General features: G+C 44.0%; 1 protein-coding gene and 1 long non-coding RNA gene across 4 annotated transcripts in view; one reads left to right on the forward strand and one right to left on the reverse strand.

Moving 5' to 3' along the window:
- Positions 1-19,865, forward strand: part of LOC137654547 (uncharacterized) — a 105,163-nt gene that overhangs the window by 75,164 nt on the left and 10,134 nt on the right. For all 3 annotated transcript variants that reach the window (XR_011046656.1, XR_011046655.1, XR_011046654.1), the window contains one exon: positions 16,225-16,356. This is a non-coding gene — a long non-coding RNA (uncharacterized lncRNA). The remainder of the gene's footprint in view (positions 1-16,224; positions 16,357-19,865) is intronic.
- Positions 13,470-19,865, reverse strand: part of Sema2a (Semaphorin 2a) — a 634,600-nt gene continuing 628,204 nt past the window's right edge. Inside the window, exon 15 of the mRNA XM_068388274.1 lies at positions 13,470-15,321. Within this exon, the coding sequence (XP_068244375.1) occupies positions 15,238-15,321 (84 nt within the window). The 3' untranslated portion in view covers positions 13,470-15,237. The remainder of the gene's footprint in view (positions 15,322-19,865) is intronic.

Genomic DNA, 19,865 nt, shown 5'->3' on the forward strand with positions numbered 1-19,865 from the left:
TTACCCGGTGAATATATAAATTAAAGGCCCCCCCTTCCTCCCCGATAGAGACCCAGCGGGATGAGAAGAACTGGAGCTGTTTACATGTATATGCGGTATCTGGCCGATAGTTGGCGCTGGTGGGCACACCCGCAACCTTCATGGCGATCGCTCGCGAGTTTTTGTGTTTTTTGTCGAGCCGTCCGAGACGTCAGCTATTATATATTCACCGGGTAAGTATATTCAAAAATTTATTTTATAATCAAAAATATCATTTCTACCCGCCGGGTCTTGAATTCCCCTTCCCCGGCTACGCTCGCCTCACAGAAGAAGCTCTGATCCGTTTAGATAAGGTTCCAAAGGAAACTGTCATTTTTCTTAAGGAACAGGCACAGTCTGTCTTGGTTCGCCTGTTCCATGAGTGGGAATGTTTGAACACCATGCTTACGGCCCACAAAAGTTCGTACACTATGTTTGTGGCCGACGACCAAACCCTTACACCATGTGCGACCAAGATTCTGGAGTCGGTCTTCCAGGCTATCAAAGATGAGAAGCCTTTACCACAACTCAAGGAGACCGACTTAACCTCCCTCCTATTTCCGGGGGACAGTGAATGTTGGCGGAATGCCCCAGCTACCTTTTCAGTAGGTAAGTTGAGCCCGGACTGTGCCTCGACGCAGTTCAGCGAACAGCTTCCCAAACTCCCAGAGTCTCTTCTTAAATTAGAATTTGAATCTAGGTGCAGATTCGGCAGATCTCTCAATTCGGTCACCCTTTCCGAATTGGCCGTTGCCACTTACAACGAGGAGAACCTCCTTAAGGCCCTCACTAAGTCGTTACTGCAAAACTTCATGGCTGACGCCTATGATTTTGCAAGCGCCAGGACCCGTTGTCGACGACACGTCCTCTCTGAAGCCACCATTAGGCACGAGCCTAATAAGCTCATCAAAGCTCCGGTCTGGGGCCCGGATCTTTTCCCGGAGGATTTAGTTAACTCGGTCCTTAGCGAGGCAGTTAGGGCCAACCAAAGCCTCAAAGTTAGATGGGGCCTCGTCCCATAGAGAAGATATGAGCCTACTGGTACCCCAATCCGAGGTAGGAAGAGATTGAGGCCTTTCCTCTCTTCCCAATTCAGGGTTCAACCGGTATCGGTTCAACCGGCTCCCCAAGGCCCCCAGCCTTCTACATCAAAGGGCCAGCAGCAAGAGCAATACGTCTTGGTCCCTCAGTCTCAAATCGCCTCGACCTCCTCCCCCGCCTTTAACCCCATTTATGAGGCTCAGACCTCCTTCCGTGGCTACCAGCGTCACAGAGGTGCCAGGGGTGCCTTTCGTGCCCGAGGTAGCGGAAGGGGTTACCTCCGGGGCAAGTCTTCCCGTGGAAGCAGAGGAGGCAAATCATCCTCCACCCAATGAGACAACGCAGCTAGGAGGGAGACTGTACCTTTTTCGAGACCGTTGGAAGTTCAGCAATTGGGCTTCCAGCATTATCTCCAAAGGCCTAGGGTGGAGCTGGATACAGGGACCTCCTCCACCGAACAGCTTTTACCAATTGCCAACAGAAGAACTATGTTCCTTCACGACAGATCTGCTACAAAAGAATGCGATCAAAAGCATACGTCGCTTAAGATTTCAAGGACGCTTGTTCAGCGTGCCAAAGAAAGGCTCAGACAAACGAAGGGTAATCCTGGACCTGTCTCGTTTAAATTCCTTCATTCGTTGCGACAAATTCTGTATGCTTACCGTCTTGCAGGTGCGGACCTTACTTCCCCGTGGGGCCGTCACCACCTCCATCGATCTTACCGATGCCTACTATCACGTTCCAATAGCAAGGCATTTTCGTCCTTTTCTGGGCTTCAAGCTAGGCAAACAAGCCTACGCATTCAAAGTGATGCCGTTCGGGCTCAACGTGGCACCCAGAATCTTCACCAAACTAGCAGATACAGTCATTCAAGAGCTTCGCACTCAAGGGATACAGGTAGTGGCCTATCTAGACGATTGGCTAATCTGGTCAGACAATACCCAGAATTGCCGCGTAGCAACGAACAAAGTCCTCACCTTCCTTCGACAACTGGGATTCCAAGTCAACTTCGGAAAATCCCGCCTGGTCCCGGACACCAAGTTTCAATGGCTGGGTCTACAATGAGACCTATGCTCCCATACGCTGTGCCTCCCCAAAGCCAAAAGGAAGGAGATTGCGAGGAAGACGAGACAATTTCTCAGGGAGAAGTTGACCTCCAGAAGGAACCAAGAGAGGATCCTAGGTTCCTTGCAGTTCGCCTCCGTGACAGACATCGTCCTACGGTCCAAACTCAAGGACATAAACAGAGTGTGGAGATCCAGAGCAACCGCAAAACGCTGCGAAAAACGTGCCCGCCTTCCCGCACTCCTGAAGAAAAGTCTACAGCCTTGGACGAAGGTCAAGAATCTTTCCAAGTCGGTTCCCTTACAACATCCGGTCCCGGGACTCGTCGTCCACACAGACGCCTCCTTAACAGGGTGGGGAGGTTACTCCGAACACAAGAAAGTCCAAGGGTTATGGTCATCAGTCTTCCGACACATGCACATCAACGTCCTCGAGGCCATGGCAGTCTTCCTCACTTTAAAACGTCTCAATCCAGCCAGGAATCTCCATATCAGACTGGTTCTTGACAGTGCAGTCATAGTTCACTGCCTCAACAGAGGAGGCTCCAGATCAGCCCAAATAAACCACGTCATGTTGCAGATTTTCTCCATGGCGGCAATGCACAAGTGGCACCTGTCAGCAGTCCATCTAGAAGGAGTCCGGAATGTGGTAGCGGACTCCCTTTCCCGGACGACTCCGCTAGAGTCGGAATGGTCACTGGACAATCGATCTTTCCAGTGGATACTATCTCAAGTCCCGGGTCTCCAGGTGGATCTGTTTGCGACGGAATCCAATCGCAAACTGGATTGTTACGTAGCCCCCAACCTGGACCCTCAGGCTTATGCCACGGACTCTATGATCCTAGATTGGAATACCTGGAAGACGATTTATCTGTTTCCTCCAGTGAATCTCCTGCTGAAAGTTCTGCACAAACTCAGATCCTTCAAAGGTCGAGTGGCTCTCGTAGCTCCCAACTGGCCCAAGAGCAATTGGTTCCCCTTGTTGCTAGAGCTAGGTCTCAGCCCCGGGCGGATTCCCAATCCGGTGCTCACACAGACAGTGCAAACTCGCAAAGTGTTCGCTTCCTCAAGGATTCTGAATGCCCTAACTTTATGGACTTCATGAAGTTCGCAGCCCAACGAGGTGCGAACATCGATCCTTCGAATACTATTTTCCTGGAATCTGACAAAAAGGAATCTACTCTCTGACAATATGACTCAGCTGTCAAGAAATTAGCTAAGTTCTTGAAAGATTCCCTAGTTGAGAAAATGACAATGAACCTAACTGTGACATTCTTCCGGAATCTCTTCGAATCAGGCCTGGCAGCCAGTACCATTACTACAATTAAGTCAGCCTTGAAAAATATCTTCCATATTGGTTTTGGCATTGATTTAACGGATTCATATTTCTCATCCATTCCGAGAGCTTGTGCCAGGCTAAAACCTTCCACTCGCCCTAGCGCAGTTTCCTGGTTTTTAAACGATGTTCTTAAGCTGGCCTCTGACACTCCAAATGAATCCTGTAACTATATAGCATTATTAAGAAAGTCACTTTTCCTTTTGAGCCTCGCCTCTGGCTCCAGAATCTCGGAATTGTCAGCTTTATCTAGAAACCCAGGTCATATAGAGTTTCTCTCTTCCAGTGAGGTCCTTCTCTCCCCTAACAAAGTGTTCCTGGCTAAAAATGAGGATCCCCAGAACAGGTGGTCCCCCTGGAAGATTGTTCCACTTCCTAGGGATCCATCCCTGTGCCCAGTAACCACCCTGAAATCCTACTTAAGTAGAACTTCCACTACAACCACAGGGCCTTTATTTATTAGAGAGCACGGAGGAACTATTACCCTTAAGGGAATCAGGCAACAAATTCTTTATTTTATTAAACAAGCTAATCCTGAATCATTCCCACATGTCCATGATATTCGAGCTGTGGCTACCTCAATTAATTTTTTCCACCATATGAAATTTGATGAGCTCTCAAAATATACGGGTTGGAAGTCCCCTAAAGTTTTCAAACGCCACTACCTAAAACCTTTAGAAGCTCTTAGATTTGCCACAGTAGCTGCGGGGAATGTAGTTCCTCCCGAGGGTACTGAGTCCTAATCACGTCTTGCTCTGTCCTCTTTCCCTCCTGCCTGGCTTACCTGTTGTTCCTACCTGTTTTATTTACCATGATGTATTATTTATTATTCAATTGATCGATTTCACGAATTATTTTGATCTCACTTGTTTTTGGAATCCCCGAGCTGATGTTCCTTTGTTATGTTAATTATTTATATCTATGATTGTATGCCTTACTGCATTTTGCTTACCAAGCTGTATTAACATTATTCATACCTGTTGACTTTTCCTTCGGGTTTCATTTTGATTATGTATCGTGTCTAATTGTCTCTGTCATTTACGTGTAGATCTATTGTACGGGTTTCCATATCCCTCTTTTTGATATTAAAATTCATCAGCTATATTAATTTTGTGTTATTCCCTTCAGGTAGTTAGCCTTATTGGGTCCCCATTCTCTGGTACGATTTCACTGGGCGACACGGGTCGGAGCCCAGAAAAGGGATTTTGACGAAGGAAAAATCTATTTCTGGGCAAGAGACCCGTGTCGCCCAGTGAACCCACCCGTCCCTCCCTAATTGGGCCCCAATCTTGGGTGCTATAAGGAGTGACGTCACTGGCGTCGGTTGGCTAGTAGTAGTACGAGGTTGAACGGCACCTCGCTGTTCGGGGATTTTGACAGGAGATATCTAAATGGTGCAAGGCCTCTGGTTGTGATTTATCGCGCCCCAGTATTATATCGACACCTTATACAGGTGAGCGAGCTGGGTTCAACCTGGCATTCCCATGCAATTTTTTCTCTGGTAATATATAGCAGTTATATACCTTAGAAATGGTGCTTAAGGAGCATTTCACTGGGCGACACGGGTCGGAGCCCAGAAATAGATTTTTCCTTCGTCAAAATCCCTTTATTGGAGTTAAAAAGAATATGACTGACTTGGAATCCAAGTCTCTTTTTATGGAACATGTTGCAGAACATAGAGGATCGACTTTTATATATTCCGATGGCTCCAAATCTGATACTTGTGTTAGATTTGGAGTACATAGTAATGGTTTTAATTGTAGAGGTGCACTTCCTCTAACAGCTTCCATATTTTCTGGGTCGACCTGTGGCGGCCGGTGAAAAGGGTCCTTCTAATACACTTTTCTGATATAAACCTTCCAATTATACCAGAGAAAGATAAAAGCATGGAATGCAGAGGTTACTACCCTCGCGCGAGCACCTTGTGGGTGTCGTGTATAAAGCAGAGGCGCGTGAAAACCACTATTCACAGGCTGTCTTCCATTTAGCTAAGTCCTTCGTCAAAGGGATGGGCCGATACAGAGGCACCAGCTACGCTACCAGAGCCACACTACCCACGCCCCGACGCGAGCGCCATCTGAACAACATCCTTCTACTTTGGACTTGCTAGCTTGTGTGTAGAATTTTGTGCTCTTGGTGTTTTCACTTTGGTGGATTTATTTCGTCATGACCGAAGCTCCAACTTCACCCATTCCAATGTTAAGTACCATAGTTTGTTTTGACAGCTTTTTGTAGTACCGGGCATTTGTCCTCTTCCCAGTATAGTCTGTTTTTATTTCTACCGGCTGGGCCCTCCGCGGCATCGGCAGCCATTGTTGTTTTGCTTTGTCTCGCTGGGAATTCATGTTAGTCTTGCCCATTTGGTACTCTGTCAGTCAGGTTCTTGGTTAAGTCACTGGCCTTATGCCTTTTTTAACCATTATTATTATTATTATTATTGTTTCCCATGGTAAATTTTGCTAGCAAGTCCAGTCTGCAAACAAGAATAGCGTTCTGGCTTTATTATAGTTTAGTACCTGCCCCGCGAGGCGTTTGTCAGTGGACTATATCCTTTTAAATTTGGTTTTAGCAGACGTTATTCTTCGTTCGTAGTCTTGTATTTGACGTTACAATTTTAATTGTTATACTTATATAATATTGTTGTGTGCTTATTAGGTTCTTATAGTGTAACCACGAGAGCGAGAGATTGGAGTTCCCGTTTTCTGTACTCAGTCACGAGTTACCCTTTCTCTCGTTTTCTTTTTTAACCTCGGGTATGAGAGTGGATTTCCCGTTTTCCGTTTGGTACGTTCAATGAGTTCTCCCTCCCCCCTCTCCCTCTACGGGTATATGATATCTTACGAGTTATTTAGTTTGTGGTTACTATTGAGATAGATAGCGTTATTTAATAGGTCCCGTTACTGTGTGAGTTATTGTTTTGGGATGTCATTAAGACCCCCCCCCCCTCTGTTCCCCTCGTAGTTCCGTCCTCTCCCCGTTACGGATTGGGAGTAGGATCTGAACATTCATCCACTCCGCCTTGAGTTCTACTCCGCCATGAGGGATACTCAATGAGTTTGGAACTATTGTTATATACTGTATTGTTTAGATACAACCCTCTGGGAGGGCCTACATATATTGTTTAGATACAACCCTTTGGAAGGGCCTCATCCTTCGGTGGCCCTTACACCGGTCTCCGGCCACGGCCATATCCACACAAATATTCATTATTATTCACAATTGAATTATTCAGGACCTTTCACCGACCTCCGGCTTCACCGGAGATCACCAATACGCTTAACTATTATATTAGCCTTAGCCTTTAGCTACTGCTTGTGTTTTATAATTTATTCTTACGGGCCTGTCACTGGATCCCCGACCCTCAGAGGTTCGGCAGATTTCATTAGATTCTTTATTCTTATTTTAATAATATTTATAGTGATACGGACCCATTTCCATTGCTCCGACACACTCCGGTGCAGGAAACTTTTATATTTAATGTATTTTTTATTGCCGAACTGTATGGCATACTAACCGCTATTGAGAAAATAACGTTAGAGAAGAATGGTAATTTTACCATTTTTAGCAATGTAAGAAGTGTCCTTCAAGCTTTAGGTTTTAATTCTAGTAACCCTTTAGTTTTAAAGATTTTAGATTTTAGAATGGCTTTTTATTATTGGACTGAGAAGTATAATGGTTTGATTTTGTTGGGTTCCAGCACATGTAGGTGTGTCTGGGAATGAGAAGGCAGATTTACTGGCGATGAATGATTCATCCGAGTTGCTACCAAGAAAGTATCCCATTCCCTGTAATGATTTCCTACCTAACATCAAGAAATTGTTTTATAATAATTGGCAACAGCAATGGGATAGTCTAGATGGCAATAAAATGAGAGAAGTAACAAATGTCATACAGTATCTCCTTGGAGGTATAACATGATGCCCCAAAAGTGGGAGACTTTTTTTTGTCGTCTCCGCATTGGCCACACTCGGTTGACATATGAGTTTCTGCTGAAGGGCCAACACCAGCCGTATTGTGACACCTCTTTGGTACCTTTAACAGTGAGGCAGTTGTTGACTGAATGCCCCAATTATAGTAACTTAAGAAATAGTTGTTCCGTAACCGAAATACAAACCACGCTATTTACATTGGGTTTACCTTTCGGCGTAGCTGAAATGACGAGCCAATAGTTTTTAACGAGGGTTAACTACCCCCGCGCTAGTTAGGGGGGGTAGGGGAAGGGGTAGCTTGCTACCCCTCCCCCCACACACACCAGTGATTTGCTTCACTTCACTTTTGGCTCCGGCGATGAACAGACGTGTCTGTCCATCGTCCTTGTTGACAGCCTTAATCTTTTTTTGCTTTTTCTTCCAGTTTTTTGTGTGTGCGTTTTGAAGTTGGCCTCACCCTTTATTGTTCACCATGTGCAAGTGCCCTGGTATTGCCGGTCGGCCTTGCGGTACTTTTATGTCTGCGGTGGACACAGATCCTCACACCCTTTGCCCGCAGTGAGTGCAGGGAGTGGTCTGCCTCCCAGTGGGAGAGGTTTGGCCGCCAGCGTAAGAAGTCCAAGAGAGACCGTTCTCCTTCCGGGGTTGCCGTGAAGGAGGAAGGCTCTCGGGACTCCTTTCGCCGCCCAAACCTCCTCCGAAGCTCCCCCTCGTTCGGCTCCTAAGGAGAGACCGCCGAGTGGGAGCGCAGGCCCTAGTTCTGTTTCCCGACCTTGGATTGGGGGGGAGGGCGTCGCCTCCCATAGCGGGGCGGTTCCCCCTCCTCCTCCTCCGGGGGAGGTTGTTGCTAATGACTCCTTGTCTAATGATGATCTTTTTCAGATTTGGGCTTCCTTGGGGCTTAAGCGCCTGCCCTCCAGGGAAGCTCTGATTGACTTTGTCCAGTTAGGGGCCGCTGTTAAGCAGTCGCCGGTGATAGCAGAGGTAGACCCTCTGTCTATCGTCGGCGTCGTGGTGGCAGAGGCTTTCGACGGGCCGGGTCAATTCTCTGCTGGTACTGTTGTGGATGATGGTGCTGAAGGCTCTCCTCCCCCTTCCGTACGTCCTTCGAAGGGGGAAGGGAGTCCCGCGTGCTCTTCTGCTGCCAAGCCTCCCTCTAGGGGGAGTGCTTTGACTGAGACTCCCCTTCGGAGGACTGATGGTCCTGACGATCTTCCTCGTGGCCGCCTTCGCCGTAAGGCTCACCGTCCGCTGCACCGCAAGGGCCTCCCGTCTCCCTATAAGGGTGCTAAGAGGCGCCTTTTTGAATCTTCGCCTCCTTCCTCCGAGGAGGACTCTCCTCGCCGTAAGCAGCCTGCAGCTCCAGCTTCCTTAGACCTCTCTGGGGATCGGTCTCCTACACCTTCCAGACCTTCAGCTTCTGGTGCAGATGTCCAGCAGCCTGACCTCGTCACCCGACGGGCAAGGGTCCCTTCGGGGCAAAGGGATTCTTCCCTTGCGCGTAAGGGTTCCCCTGTGCGCCCTTCTGCAGTGTTAGCGCACAGGCGCTCCCCTGCTCGTCAGCGCTCCCCTGCTCGTCAGCGCTCTCCTGATCGTCAGCGTTCTCCTGTTCGCCAGCGCTCTCCTGATGATCGCCCCTCTTCTCGCCAGCGCTCTCCTGAGGACATCCTTCAGCCTGTTGTTCCTGTTGAGCGCCCAGTGCGCCAGCGTTCCCCTGCGCGCCCTTCTGCAGTGTTAGCGCACAGGCGCTCCCCTGCTTGTCAGCGCTCTCCTGTTCATCAGCGCGCTTCTGATGATCATCGCCCCACTTCTCCTGCCCGTCAGAGCGCACCTGCGCTTCCAGTTCCTAATACGCGCCCTGTGCGCCCACGTTCGCCCGCGCAACCTAGAACTTCGGTTCCGGTCTTGGCCAAGGACTCTAAACCTCGCCCTCGCGATCCTGCTCGTCAGCCTGTTCCAGCGCAACAACGCTCGCGGTCTCCAGCGCATACTTCCAAAATGCCTGTACGCCCACGCGCCTCCTGTTCCTGAGCCCATTCGTGAGCGTTCCCCTCTGCGCCCCGCGCCGCCAGTTCCCTCACAGGATTTCACGCGTCGCCCTCCTGCTCGCCAGCGATCACAGACGCATCAACATTCGCCTGCTCGTCAGCGATCTCCTGCGCGTCAACGGTCCCCAGCGCGTCAGCGATCACCTGAACATCGGCGATCTCCAGACGCCCGCGTGACCTATCCCCTGCGAGCAAGCGTTCTCCAACGCGCCGTCGCCCAGAGGATCTGGAGGGACATGGGTCGCCTTCTGTCAGTTCGCCCTCGCGCGGTCGTTCGCCAACGCGCCACCATGCGCCAGCGCTCGCCTACGCGCCAGCGTTCACCAGCACGCCGCCGATCGCCTGCTCGCCATCGCTCTCCCACGCGCTACAGGTCTCCTGAACAACATCGTCAGCGGTCATCGGAGCGATCTCGTTCGCCCACGCGTCATCGCGCTCCCTCGCTGACGCGCCAACGTGCTCGATCGCCAGCTCGCCCACACGCTCGTTCGCCTGTGCGCCCTCGCGCCCACTCGTCTGCGCCCGCGCGACCGCTTGCCTGCGCGCGATCGCCGTTCGCGTCGGGTTTCGCAGCCCGCGACAGCAGCAGGGATGCGTGTCGCCAGACCGCACTCAGGATCGCCTCCGCCGAAGCGCAGGACTCTTGTGCAGGATAGGGAAGACACATCAGAGAGGTCAGTACAACTTTCTTCCCCCCTTCCTTTTCAGGCAGGTCCAGTGGTGTCCACCCCGAAGGATTGCCCGATCCCCTTCCCTCCAGCGGGAATTTTGTACTCTGTGTCCGTGTCTCGGCAGACTTGGTTTGGTCCTCTGATGCGGGCGTTAGTGAAGGCTATGAAGCCGGCACTCGCCGATCAAGGACACAAGATAACGGCTGCCTCGCCCCCGCTGAAGAGAAGGAGAGGAGTGGACTTCGTGGTGACTTCCCCCAGGGAGAAGTTGGTTCCTAAGAGGTCTGTCAGGAAGGCTCCATCCCCTTCGCAAGCACTTTCTTCTTCTCCCGAGGACGAGGCTTTTCCGTCCTCGGGTGAATCCAGTGAGGTGATAGTCTCCCCCTCGGCACCAAGGGGGGAGTCGTCTTCTCATGGAGGAGAATCGTCTCGCGCGGAGGGCGCTTTCTGAACCTCTTTGTTGGGGTCGTGTATCCCGCCCAGGGGGGAACCCAAGGACTCCAAGACAATCCCGAAGTCGTCTTCTAGGATTCGTCAGGAACCAGCTGCGCCCCGGGAGAACGTCCACACATCTCCCCAGGAAGAGATTCCGAGGACGGGAGACTTAGCTGCCAGTCCGCCAGGAGGAGACCAGCAGGAGTCTGAGCATGCCTCCTGGCAGGTCCTGAGCCTGATGAGGCAACTCAACGGGTTCATGGACCCGTGATCGCCCCCCGAGAAGGCAAGGACACGGTCCTGGACCAGGTGTTCGGTACTCAGAAGCCCCCTAAGACCAGTGCGGCTCTGCCCTGGTCTCGGGTTGAAGAGTGCCAAAGCCAGGGCCAATGCCCAACTCGCAACTCTTGCTTCCTCCAGTCGTTCCTCTGCCGGGAACAAACTCCTCCCACCTCCTCGTCTCCAGCAGAGGAGGTATTTTGAGATCTTGGGGGAGTCTAGTCTCGCTCTTCCTCTCCATCATACCGTAGAAGAGCTTGCTAAGGGAGTTCCTCTCGAGAAGCTCTCCGCCCGGCAGGTGACGATCTCGGCGTCGGAGATCCTGAGCCATGAGAAGGTCGCGAAGTGCGCCATGCAGGCCACTTCGTGGCTGGATATATGGCTAGGGTCTCTGGGCATCCTATTGCGCTCTGAGGACTTGTCTAGGGAGACCAATAGGAAGGCCCTGGAGACCTTCCTACTCTCGGGCACCCGCTCCATCGAGTTCCTGGCACACCAGGTTACCACCCTGTGGGTCAACTTGGTATTGAAGCGGCGTGATGCGGTGACCGAGAAGTTCCACCCGAAGGTCCCCGCCGTGGATGTCTGTAGGCTCAGACATGCTTCCCTCCTTGGGGAGAATCTGTTGGAGCCCCAGGATATGGAACGAACGGCTGAGAGGTGGAGGAAGTCTAGCCAGGACTCCCTCCTCCATAGGGCCCTTACAGCTCGGCCCTATAAGCCTCCAGCTCCGCAGCAACAGCAGCAGCAGCCTCGCAAACACCAAAGCAGGCACCGGCAGCTAAGAAAGTGGTATCTAAGCCCCAGCCCTTTCCAGCCAAGGTCAAAAGGGGCAGTAAGTCCTCCAGGGGAGGCAAGACTCCTTTGGACCACGCTGCGCACTCCGGACACATGGCCGACGGGGAACACACACTGCCCCTGCACGAGGAGCACAGCAAATGGGGGTCTACCTCAGGCTTTGAAAACCACGCACCACAGGACTTACCAGCCTTAGGCCCGGGGCAACGACGTTGGGATTCCATAATGCAACACTAGGAAAACACCAAGCAACACAAGACAATGGGAAAGGAGGTGGAAAAAGGTGGCACAAAGGAATGGGAGACACAAGGGAACCATGTGGTAACACAGGGTCGGACGGGATGTGAGAGAGAGCGGCGAGATGTAATCAGCGCCGCGACCAGAAGCTTACTGACGACCGAGACCTAGCTCCATGCTCTCGCACTCTGACCCGGGTCGCCTCAGGGCGAGTATCCATCCGCCACGGAGGGACCCCACTTGAGAAAACGGAGATAGGGGAAACTACCCAAAAATCTGGTCGGTTGGGAGGAGAATCCCAGATACTCCTAAGAAAGTAGTTCGAGGTAAGTACTCCGTGTTGGAACAAATACAAATTATCTAAGAATTTGTCATATTTGAAGGAAATAGAGCTTGAAATAATTACTACCTAATTCATCTTAACATACAGTAATCATTTACTCCCTTTGGACTTCTCAGTTAAGAAATTCTATGGTAGAGAAAATTAATGTCTCCCAGTTAAATATGGAGACTGAAAAAGACTGCTTTTAGGAAGCATTCTCAGTTGAGGATGGAGTAATCTAAATTATATATACACGTGCAGATCATAACCATTCCCGATTTTTACACCCATTTGTGTGTGACTGGCTCCCTTATCCTTTCAAATATTTTATTTCCTAATTTTCACCTGGAATAAGTTCTCTTTGGAACACATTTTTCCCCCATGATTACTTGAACTTCTACTATTAATTATTTTCATTTGTTTTCCCTTCTTATGCATGTGTAGACACCTTTTTTTAGCCTTTGAACATTACTTTTTAATTGAAGTGGAGTGGGATTTTTGTATGAAATAAGCTTTTAAGGGGAACTTTGCCACATAAGCCCTCTTATTTACATTGAATTATACAGTACAGTGCTCTCTTTTATGGCTAGATTTTGATTTATTTTTTAATCATCTGTCCTAAACTTTGTCATTTGTTTGAAGGTGTTTACTTTTCACAATCAAGCCAAGTCCTTTGTACAGTACATTTCCCGTAGAATTTGCTATTACTCAATGATTTGAAAATATAATTTTGTAATACAGTATCAGTATTATAAATTTTATGTTTTTGTGAAAAGAGTCAAGGTTTATTAATCATGAAGTTACAAAAAAGAAATTTTATTTTACAGGAATATTTTCTTGTTACAAACTCCTAGACCATAGCCTACACACATTTTAACCAATGTTTTCTTTAATTGTTTTGGTAAAATCAATATACTGTCAAGAACAGTAAAGAATAATTAAATACCTAATAAAAAGCAAACTTAAGAGTACAGTAAATAAAAACTACAAATGCAGTGTTATAAGCTGCTTTGTGAATACAATACAATGAAATAGAAATTACATTGTGGCTACAAAAGATTTATAAACATTTACAATACAGTCAAGTCAGTGACTGTAGTCAGAAAAAAATTAAAACCAGACAGGTGTGCCACATTATAGAATTTTGCACAGTAGCCCAATCATTCACAACCCAGAACAAGCAGAGAAGTACCGGTAATTCATGCTAGAAGTGGCAATGCATGCAAAAAATTAATTTGAATTGTCTACTGGAGGGACTGAACATTAATTACAGTAACCTTAGTTTTGTTGCAAAATATATATATATATTTATGTACTGTATATCTATAAATTTTGAACATCCCATTTACCTGGAAATTTTCTTACTTCTAATAAAAATATAGAAAAAAACAAAGAAAAATCATATTGGCCATTCTAGCAAATTACTGACAGGTGTAGCAGGCTGTAAATTGATTTTCTTTCTAAGGAAATGAACAGCAGATACACACATATTTACAATTGATTACTTACATCCAAGTTGCTAGCCTGCTTATATGGAGCAATATCATTATGTACGAGTCTTACAAAATTGGCGCGTATCACAGGACAGAAAATGAAAATAGCGTGGATCGGCATGTGAAATGAAACTTTCTCAAGAGATGAGCTAATTTTCATATTGAACACAAATAAATATGAGCGATAGTCCCATTAAACTGAAAAAGGGTTCAGGAATAGATATTTTTATTCATATATTAAAAAATAAAGAAATTAGGCTATTTATATCTAGCACTTCTTTATTAAAGAAGGTCAACTCAAGAGAAAGTTCCAGTACAGTATGTGAATATTACAAGATTTTTCTAAAAATTAGATTGTATAAAAGAATTCTCCACACGTCATCACATCTTTTTACACATCATTGAAGCCATCCCCTCCTTGAAAATGTATTTTACTGGTACCTTACGTGGAACATCATTCACTTATTATGCTTCCATTAGGTGATCCCACTTACGCCAGAGGAACCACACTAAAAATTACTGGATGGAGTCTTCCTGATACTCGTTTTTATCTATAGTCCTCCACTAACTTCGTTATTCAACAATCGTCAAAAGGCAGAGGTAGTTTGGAAAACTTACGAAATATATAATTAAAGAGACATGATTGGAATAACAGTACACTAATTATTAGGTAATTTTTATATTTTAGGGTATAATGGCTATTTTTAGGTTAATCAGTCAAATTAATCTAAACTTTTACGTAAAATATTTCCACATTTTAAATGATACATATTGTTTCCTCATCCTTAAAAAGAATATTCTTATCCTTTCAATTTATAGCTGCATCACCACTGAAAACTTACCAGGAACCATTATTTTCTTAGTATGCACCATTCCAGTAGCTGGGATCCAAAATTTTTCACAAACGTGTGTCCTTGTCACACTATAGGGCGAGAGTGGCCTCTTCGGAAAGGATATGTTTGGAAGTCCATATCTCATGGGTTCTTTCTTTTACACTTTAAATAACTAAATTTTTGAAGTTCTAAAAGATCCACTGCACTTAAGCTCTTGAAATGCAGAAGCAATAATGCCCACAGGCAATTGTCCACGAGCAAGAACTAGACCTATCGAACTCCTGTCACACAAAAACATCTAAGTTAGATCTTGTTAGGAGTAGCAAAAAATAAAATTGAATACAGTCATTAACTAACGGTACCCTGATTATTATTGGAGTATTGGAGTCAAGTTGCCTGTCAAACTTTCCTCAGTTTAGAGAAAATAGTGTGTGCATCCTGCACCAACTCTTACTAGCACCCTTACTCATGGTGGCACCATAACCAAGTCAGAAATCGATTTTGAACATTATAATGAATACTGTAATCATCGAATTACTCTAATAGATTTTTTAAAGAAAAGTATTACAGTATAAAAGAAAACTAGTTAACTTTTCTTTATAAAATTAAGTCAAATTTTCAAGATATCAAAAACGCTTTCAGTAAAACTGCTAATTATTTAATAAAATGGCAATAACTTGACTTTCTGAATCGATCTTTTCTTGTGCACTCTGTTGACAGTCCTTCAACTTGATCAGACAAATGGATTACTCCTGGCAGCATAAATATCATTTGGATGACTATTCTGCTGGCTGATGTTATTCCTATTGGCACATTGCTGTAAAAGGAAAAAATAAAAATTAGATTTTCAATTCTAGCATTATAAATATGTATGCTTTTATGTGGATTATTTCAATTAAAATTTCTAATTTTTACAAGCTATTACCTCTACGCAAAGCGAGATTTACAACATTGAATATAAAATTGATAAATCTGCTTAAGGGCAGAAATGTTATGTATGATTTTATCCCAGATTTCTGGCATCAGTCGAAGCCATAATCTTAACACTGTCTCATGCCACTTCGCATTGAAATGATTAATGGGTATCCAAGAAAAGTCCTCAATGTAATGCCATTCAATAATAATAATAATCTCAGAACTTAAAATTTCATTGGCCTGAATAGACTTTAGAATTGAATATGGGGTGAATGGATAAACTATAATAATTAATAGCTTCTTTCTTGGTTAATTATAGTTATTCCTTCTAAAAATAAGGAACAAAAATCACACTCAAGACCAAATTACAAACTTAAACCGGGCAAACTCCCTTGGCAGATAGGTCTATAAATCCTAGACAGTCCTAAAACCATAGTTTAAATAAGTATAATTTCTGTACAGTAGTGTGAAACTGCAGCTGCTAGTAATCTTAAGTCATAAAAACTTTAAATTCTATAGTTATTATTTTTAATTTGTCTGAACTGGACTTTTAAATGTCACAGTTTTTCCTTATACAGTATTACATGTTTTGTGCAATTTGCCGCTCTGGTTGTTGGTTTTCCTTATCACTCAATTTACTCAAAAGTGTATGACTAAAAGCTATTTAGTATTTTACCATGGTTCCTTGTAATGTTTTGAGTATTAAAATTCCCAGCCTCTACAGTATTTAATTCAACAATTCAGCTCTGGTTCTGAAAATAATAGTAGTTTCTTCTTAAGATATGTCGTGTTCTTTTTTTTTCAGGACATATATAAAGGAATTCTTAATTGGTACCATAAGCTAGGAAGATTTCCTTAATAAGGCAAATAAATCTCAGGACTTGAACTACACCTACAGTAAATGGATCTTCAACAGGTGTTACAGTACATACACCAGGTAAGAAATACATTTGAAATTGTTATCTTTGTAGCCCTGCTTGAAGAAGACTCCCAGATTTAAGTTACCATGTCTGGAAGATTGTATCAATTTTAGAGAAATCAAAGCAAAAACGTCTTTAGAGAAGCAAGTAAAAATAAAATTTTGTCCAAGTCAAATATGAGGGCAGAAGTTTTATGTGCAAGGGGATTTTGAAATTTTGGGGGGCATACAGAAGTAGGACAGGTCTTCTGACTTTAGCAAAGTATTAATGATTGGGTTGTTTGTGCTAGGTTAGGCTATATCATTCTATTTTTATTTATCCTTTATTGTACTGTACTTATATGCATTGGTATGTTCCTGGTTACATATAATGGCAGCATTTGAAATTAATTGAGAATTTTACTAATATGGGAATGGTTGGGACCAGTCACCATCTCTGTGTAGAAGAGCATAGCATAGTTGCAAATACTATTACACCCCTTATTTTTGCTCATTCCTATCCTTCATAATATTAATCTCTAGCAATATAATTCAATTAGCTCATAAATATATGCTGTGAAATTTTCTATTTAATAATACTTTGAATTAGACTACCAAATTAGATATGCAATTATCTCAAACAGCCTTGTCTTTATTTTCGTGAGATTTAATACCATAGTATTCTGAATCTTTTCTACTGTGACTAAATTGTGGAATGGTTTTTCTAACCATATAAGTTGATGGAACTTCACATTCACAGAAACATTTTTTTGCAAGGTTTAGTATTTATTCTTTATTGTATGCTACTGTTTTAGTTTTTCTTTCATTCCCGTCTCATTATCAAGTTTCTGGCTAGGAGGAATTTGATTATTCCGAGTTTGAGAATTGCATCTTGGTGTGTAAAATTATTATAGGGTTGCCTGTAATAATATACAGTATTGTGATTTAGCAAGAATTAGAGGGTTTACTTTCAAAGTGGTTATGTGTCCCCTGTCACTGGGTTACGCTATATGAAATAAAAGCATATATATTTAGGATAGTTACAGAACTATTATAATTCCTTACTTTTATCAATTAAACTTGCTTATTTTTAATTTCATGAATAGGTTTTTGATGAAGTAATTGTTTTACCAGATTAAAGGTGGATCTTATGAATTTTTCACAGCAACAGATTACATTTAATTCTCTATTTACTGTTGTTAGCATGATTTATTTAAGCGTTATATTGTTAATTTCTGATAAATTCTAATTTTAAGTGAAGTAATATATATATGACATGTATACATTCAATGTATTTTTCCTTTTTTTGGAATTTGACCATCTACCCATTCATGACTTAATTTTTTGGGATACAGTATACTATTTTTCAATGTGAATATTATTTGGTTTTAGCTTTATATATCTTATCGAGTACCCAAATCTTCATTAAGTATGTAAGGATTGATCCATAGATCAATTTGATTAATGATGGATAAATAATAATTTTCAATATTAAACTTACCCGATAATCATGTAGCTGTCAACTCCGTTGCCCGACAGAATTCTATGGAGGGATACGCCAGCTATCACAATACTAGAAGGGGGTGTACTTACCAGCGCCACCTGTGGCCAGGTACTTTAGTACTTCTTGTTGACACCTCCTCAATTTTTCCTCTGTCGTGCTTCCGGCAAGACGTTCTGGGATACGCTTATGTTCTTGGAGTATTTTCACGACTTTGGTGAAGTATTTCTCTTTGATTTCGGCTGTCGCTTTACTGGAAACTTCTATATTAGCTTAGTTAGCTTTTGGAATTAATTTGATTATTTATGGTGACGAAGAGAGTATGAACTCTCTTTCACCTTTTAATGGCCGACCCTTCCCTTAGACGGAAGTGTTGGTGTCTAAGAGAGTATAGACTCTTTCTTAATTTTGCTTAAATAGGCCTCTTCGATTAACTTCCTTTTATTATAAACTTATTAAAATTAATTTTTATATTTGTTTATATTCGACCTTCCTAATAGTAGGCGGTCTTTTCTTGGTACCGAAGTTAATTAACATTGAGCCCGTCATTTTGGTTTTACCTGTTAACATATTATGCTATTTTAATGTCTTTGAAAGAATTTCTTTGATAGTCTCGTACTGTTTTCAAAGTTGAACTAACGTTTTGTTTTGTCTCTGCAGTTGTTGACGTTCAGAACGTTCAACTTGCGCTCTATCGTTACGATAGAGAAAGAATTTTTACGGTTTCACGTTGCAGTAAGAGTAACCGTGTCTAGCGTTTTGTTCATTCTTTCTTAACTTAATGGTTTTAATCCTAATAAAGGAACTTTTCATTTTGGGAAATTTTTCAGTTTTTTCCTTTAACAATAATATGTTTTAACGATATATATGATTGGGCTCTTCTCTCAGGTTCTAAGTCAAGAGAGAGAGAGAGAGAGAGAGAGAGTTAGAGACGGAGGGAGAAAGAGGAGGATAAACGTTTCATTCAAGCGAGTAACGTTGTTATCGTTTTTGCTCTTCTCCCTAGTCTCTTTAGGGGAAGAAGGTAAACGTTTCTAGAGTGATCTAGTGTTTAGTCTCTTTCCAGCCACTGAATTATTTATCTTTCATTAGATTTTTCTGTTACATTGTAATTCTGTTTTCGCAATTACTAACTTTTGAGAAAGGATAGAATTGCGTGTTTCAGGTACAAACCACTTAAAGTTTCGAGTTCAGTGAAATAAGTGCAAACAGAAAATCAAAGTGATAAGTGATTAGCGCAAAGTGTGTCAGTGTTGTGCGTGAGGGTACTTCTGTGCGCGCCAGTCGTCCTCCCAGTCCGGGACCTCTTGCAAGCTCCCAAGCCCAGGGGAGAAGCAATGTCCATAACAGAGACCTTGAGCTTTTGAGAGAACTTTCCAGGATAGGTAGTTATATACAATACAGGAAAGGTTTAAAGAGAAATGTTATCTTTGCCATTGGTTCATTAATGCATGTCTACATCGGATGAACAGCACAACACACTCCCTTTAGAGCAAGTTTGTCAATTACTAGTTTAGTAAGCTGTTGACTGTAGGGATTGTGACATGAAACCTGTCCTTGCTTCTCAACTCCTTTCCTACTTTCATCTTTTACCTATACCTCCATGCCTTGATTAGAGGCTTTTATACTTCCTGCATCTTGCCCTCTGCTCTTCATCCCCAATATAGTGTTTCCTGGCAGACCAGAAGCACCCATTTATCCTTGGTATGTGTGCAGTACTACAGAAAGTATATTTTTCTGATCAAATTTCCTGGTTGAGAATGTTTAGGACCAGATGAAGAAAACCAGTTATCTATGGAATTCTCTTTATCTTTTGGTGAACTTGGTAGGCATAGTGGATGAAACCACTGTGATTGTAGCCCCATGTCACTTACCAGCATTTATTTATTTTTTTTTTTTTTTTTTTTTTTTTTTAAATCTTGTTGGAACAAACTGAATTGCTGATCATTTCTCCCATAAAAATAAGTTGTGAATAGAACTACAGTACTTCATACAAGTGATCATTAAAGTTTATGATAAACTTTGGCAATTAATATCAAGTGAAAAT

Source organism: Palaemon carinicauda, chromosome 15 (genome assembly GCF_036898095.1).
Source record: "Palaemon carinicauda isolate YSFRI2023 chromosome 15, ASM3689809v2, whole genome shotgun sequence".
Taxonomy (NCBI): Eukaryota; Metazoa; Arthropoda; class Malacostraca; order Decapoda; family Palaemonidae; genus Palaemon; species Palaemon carinicauda.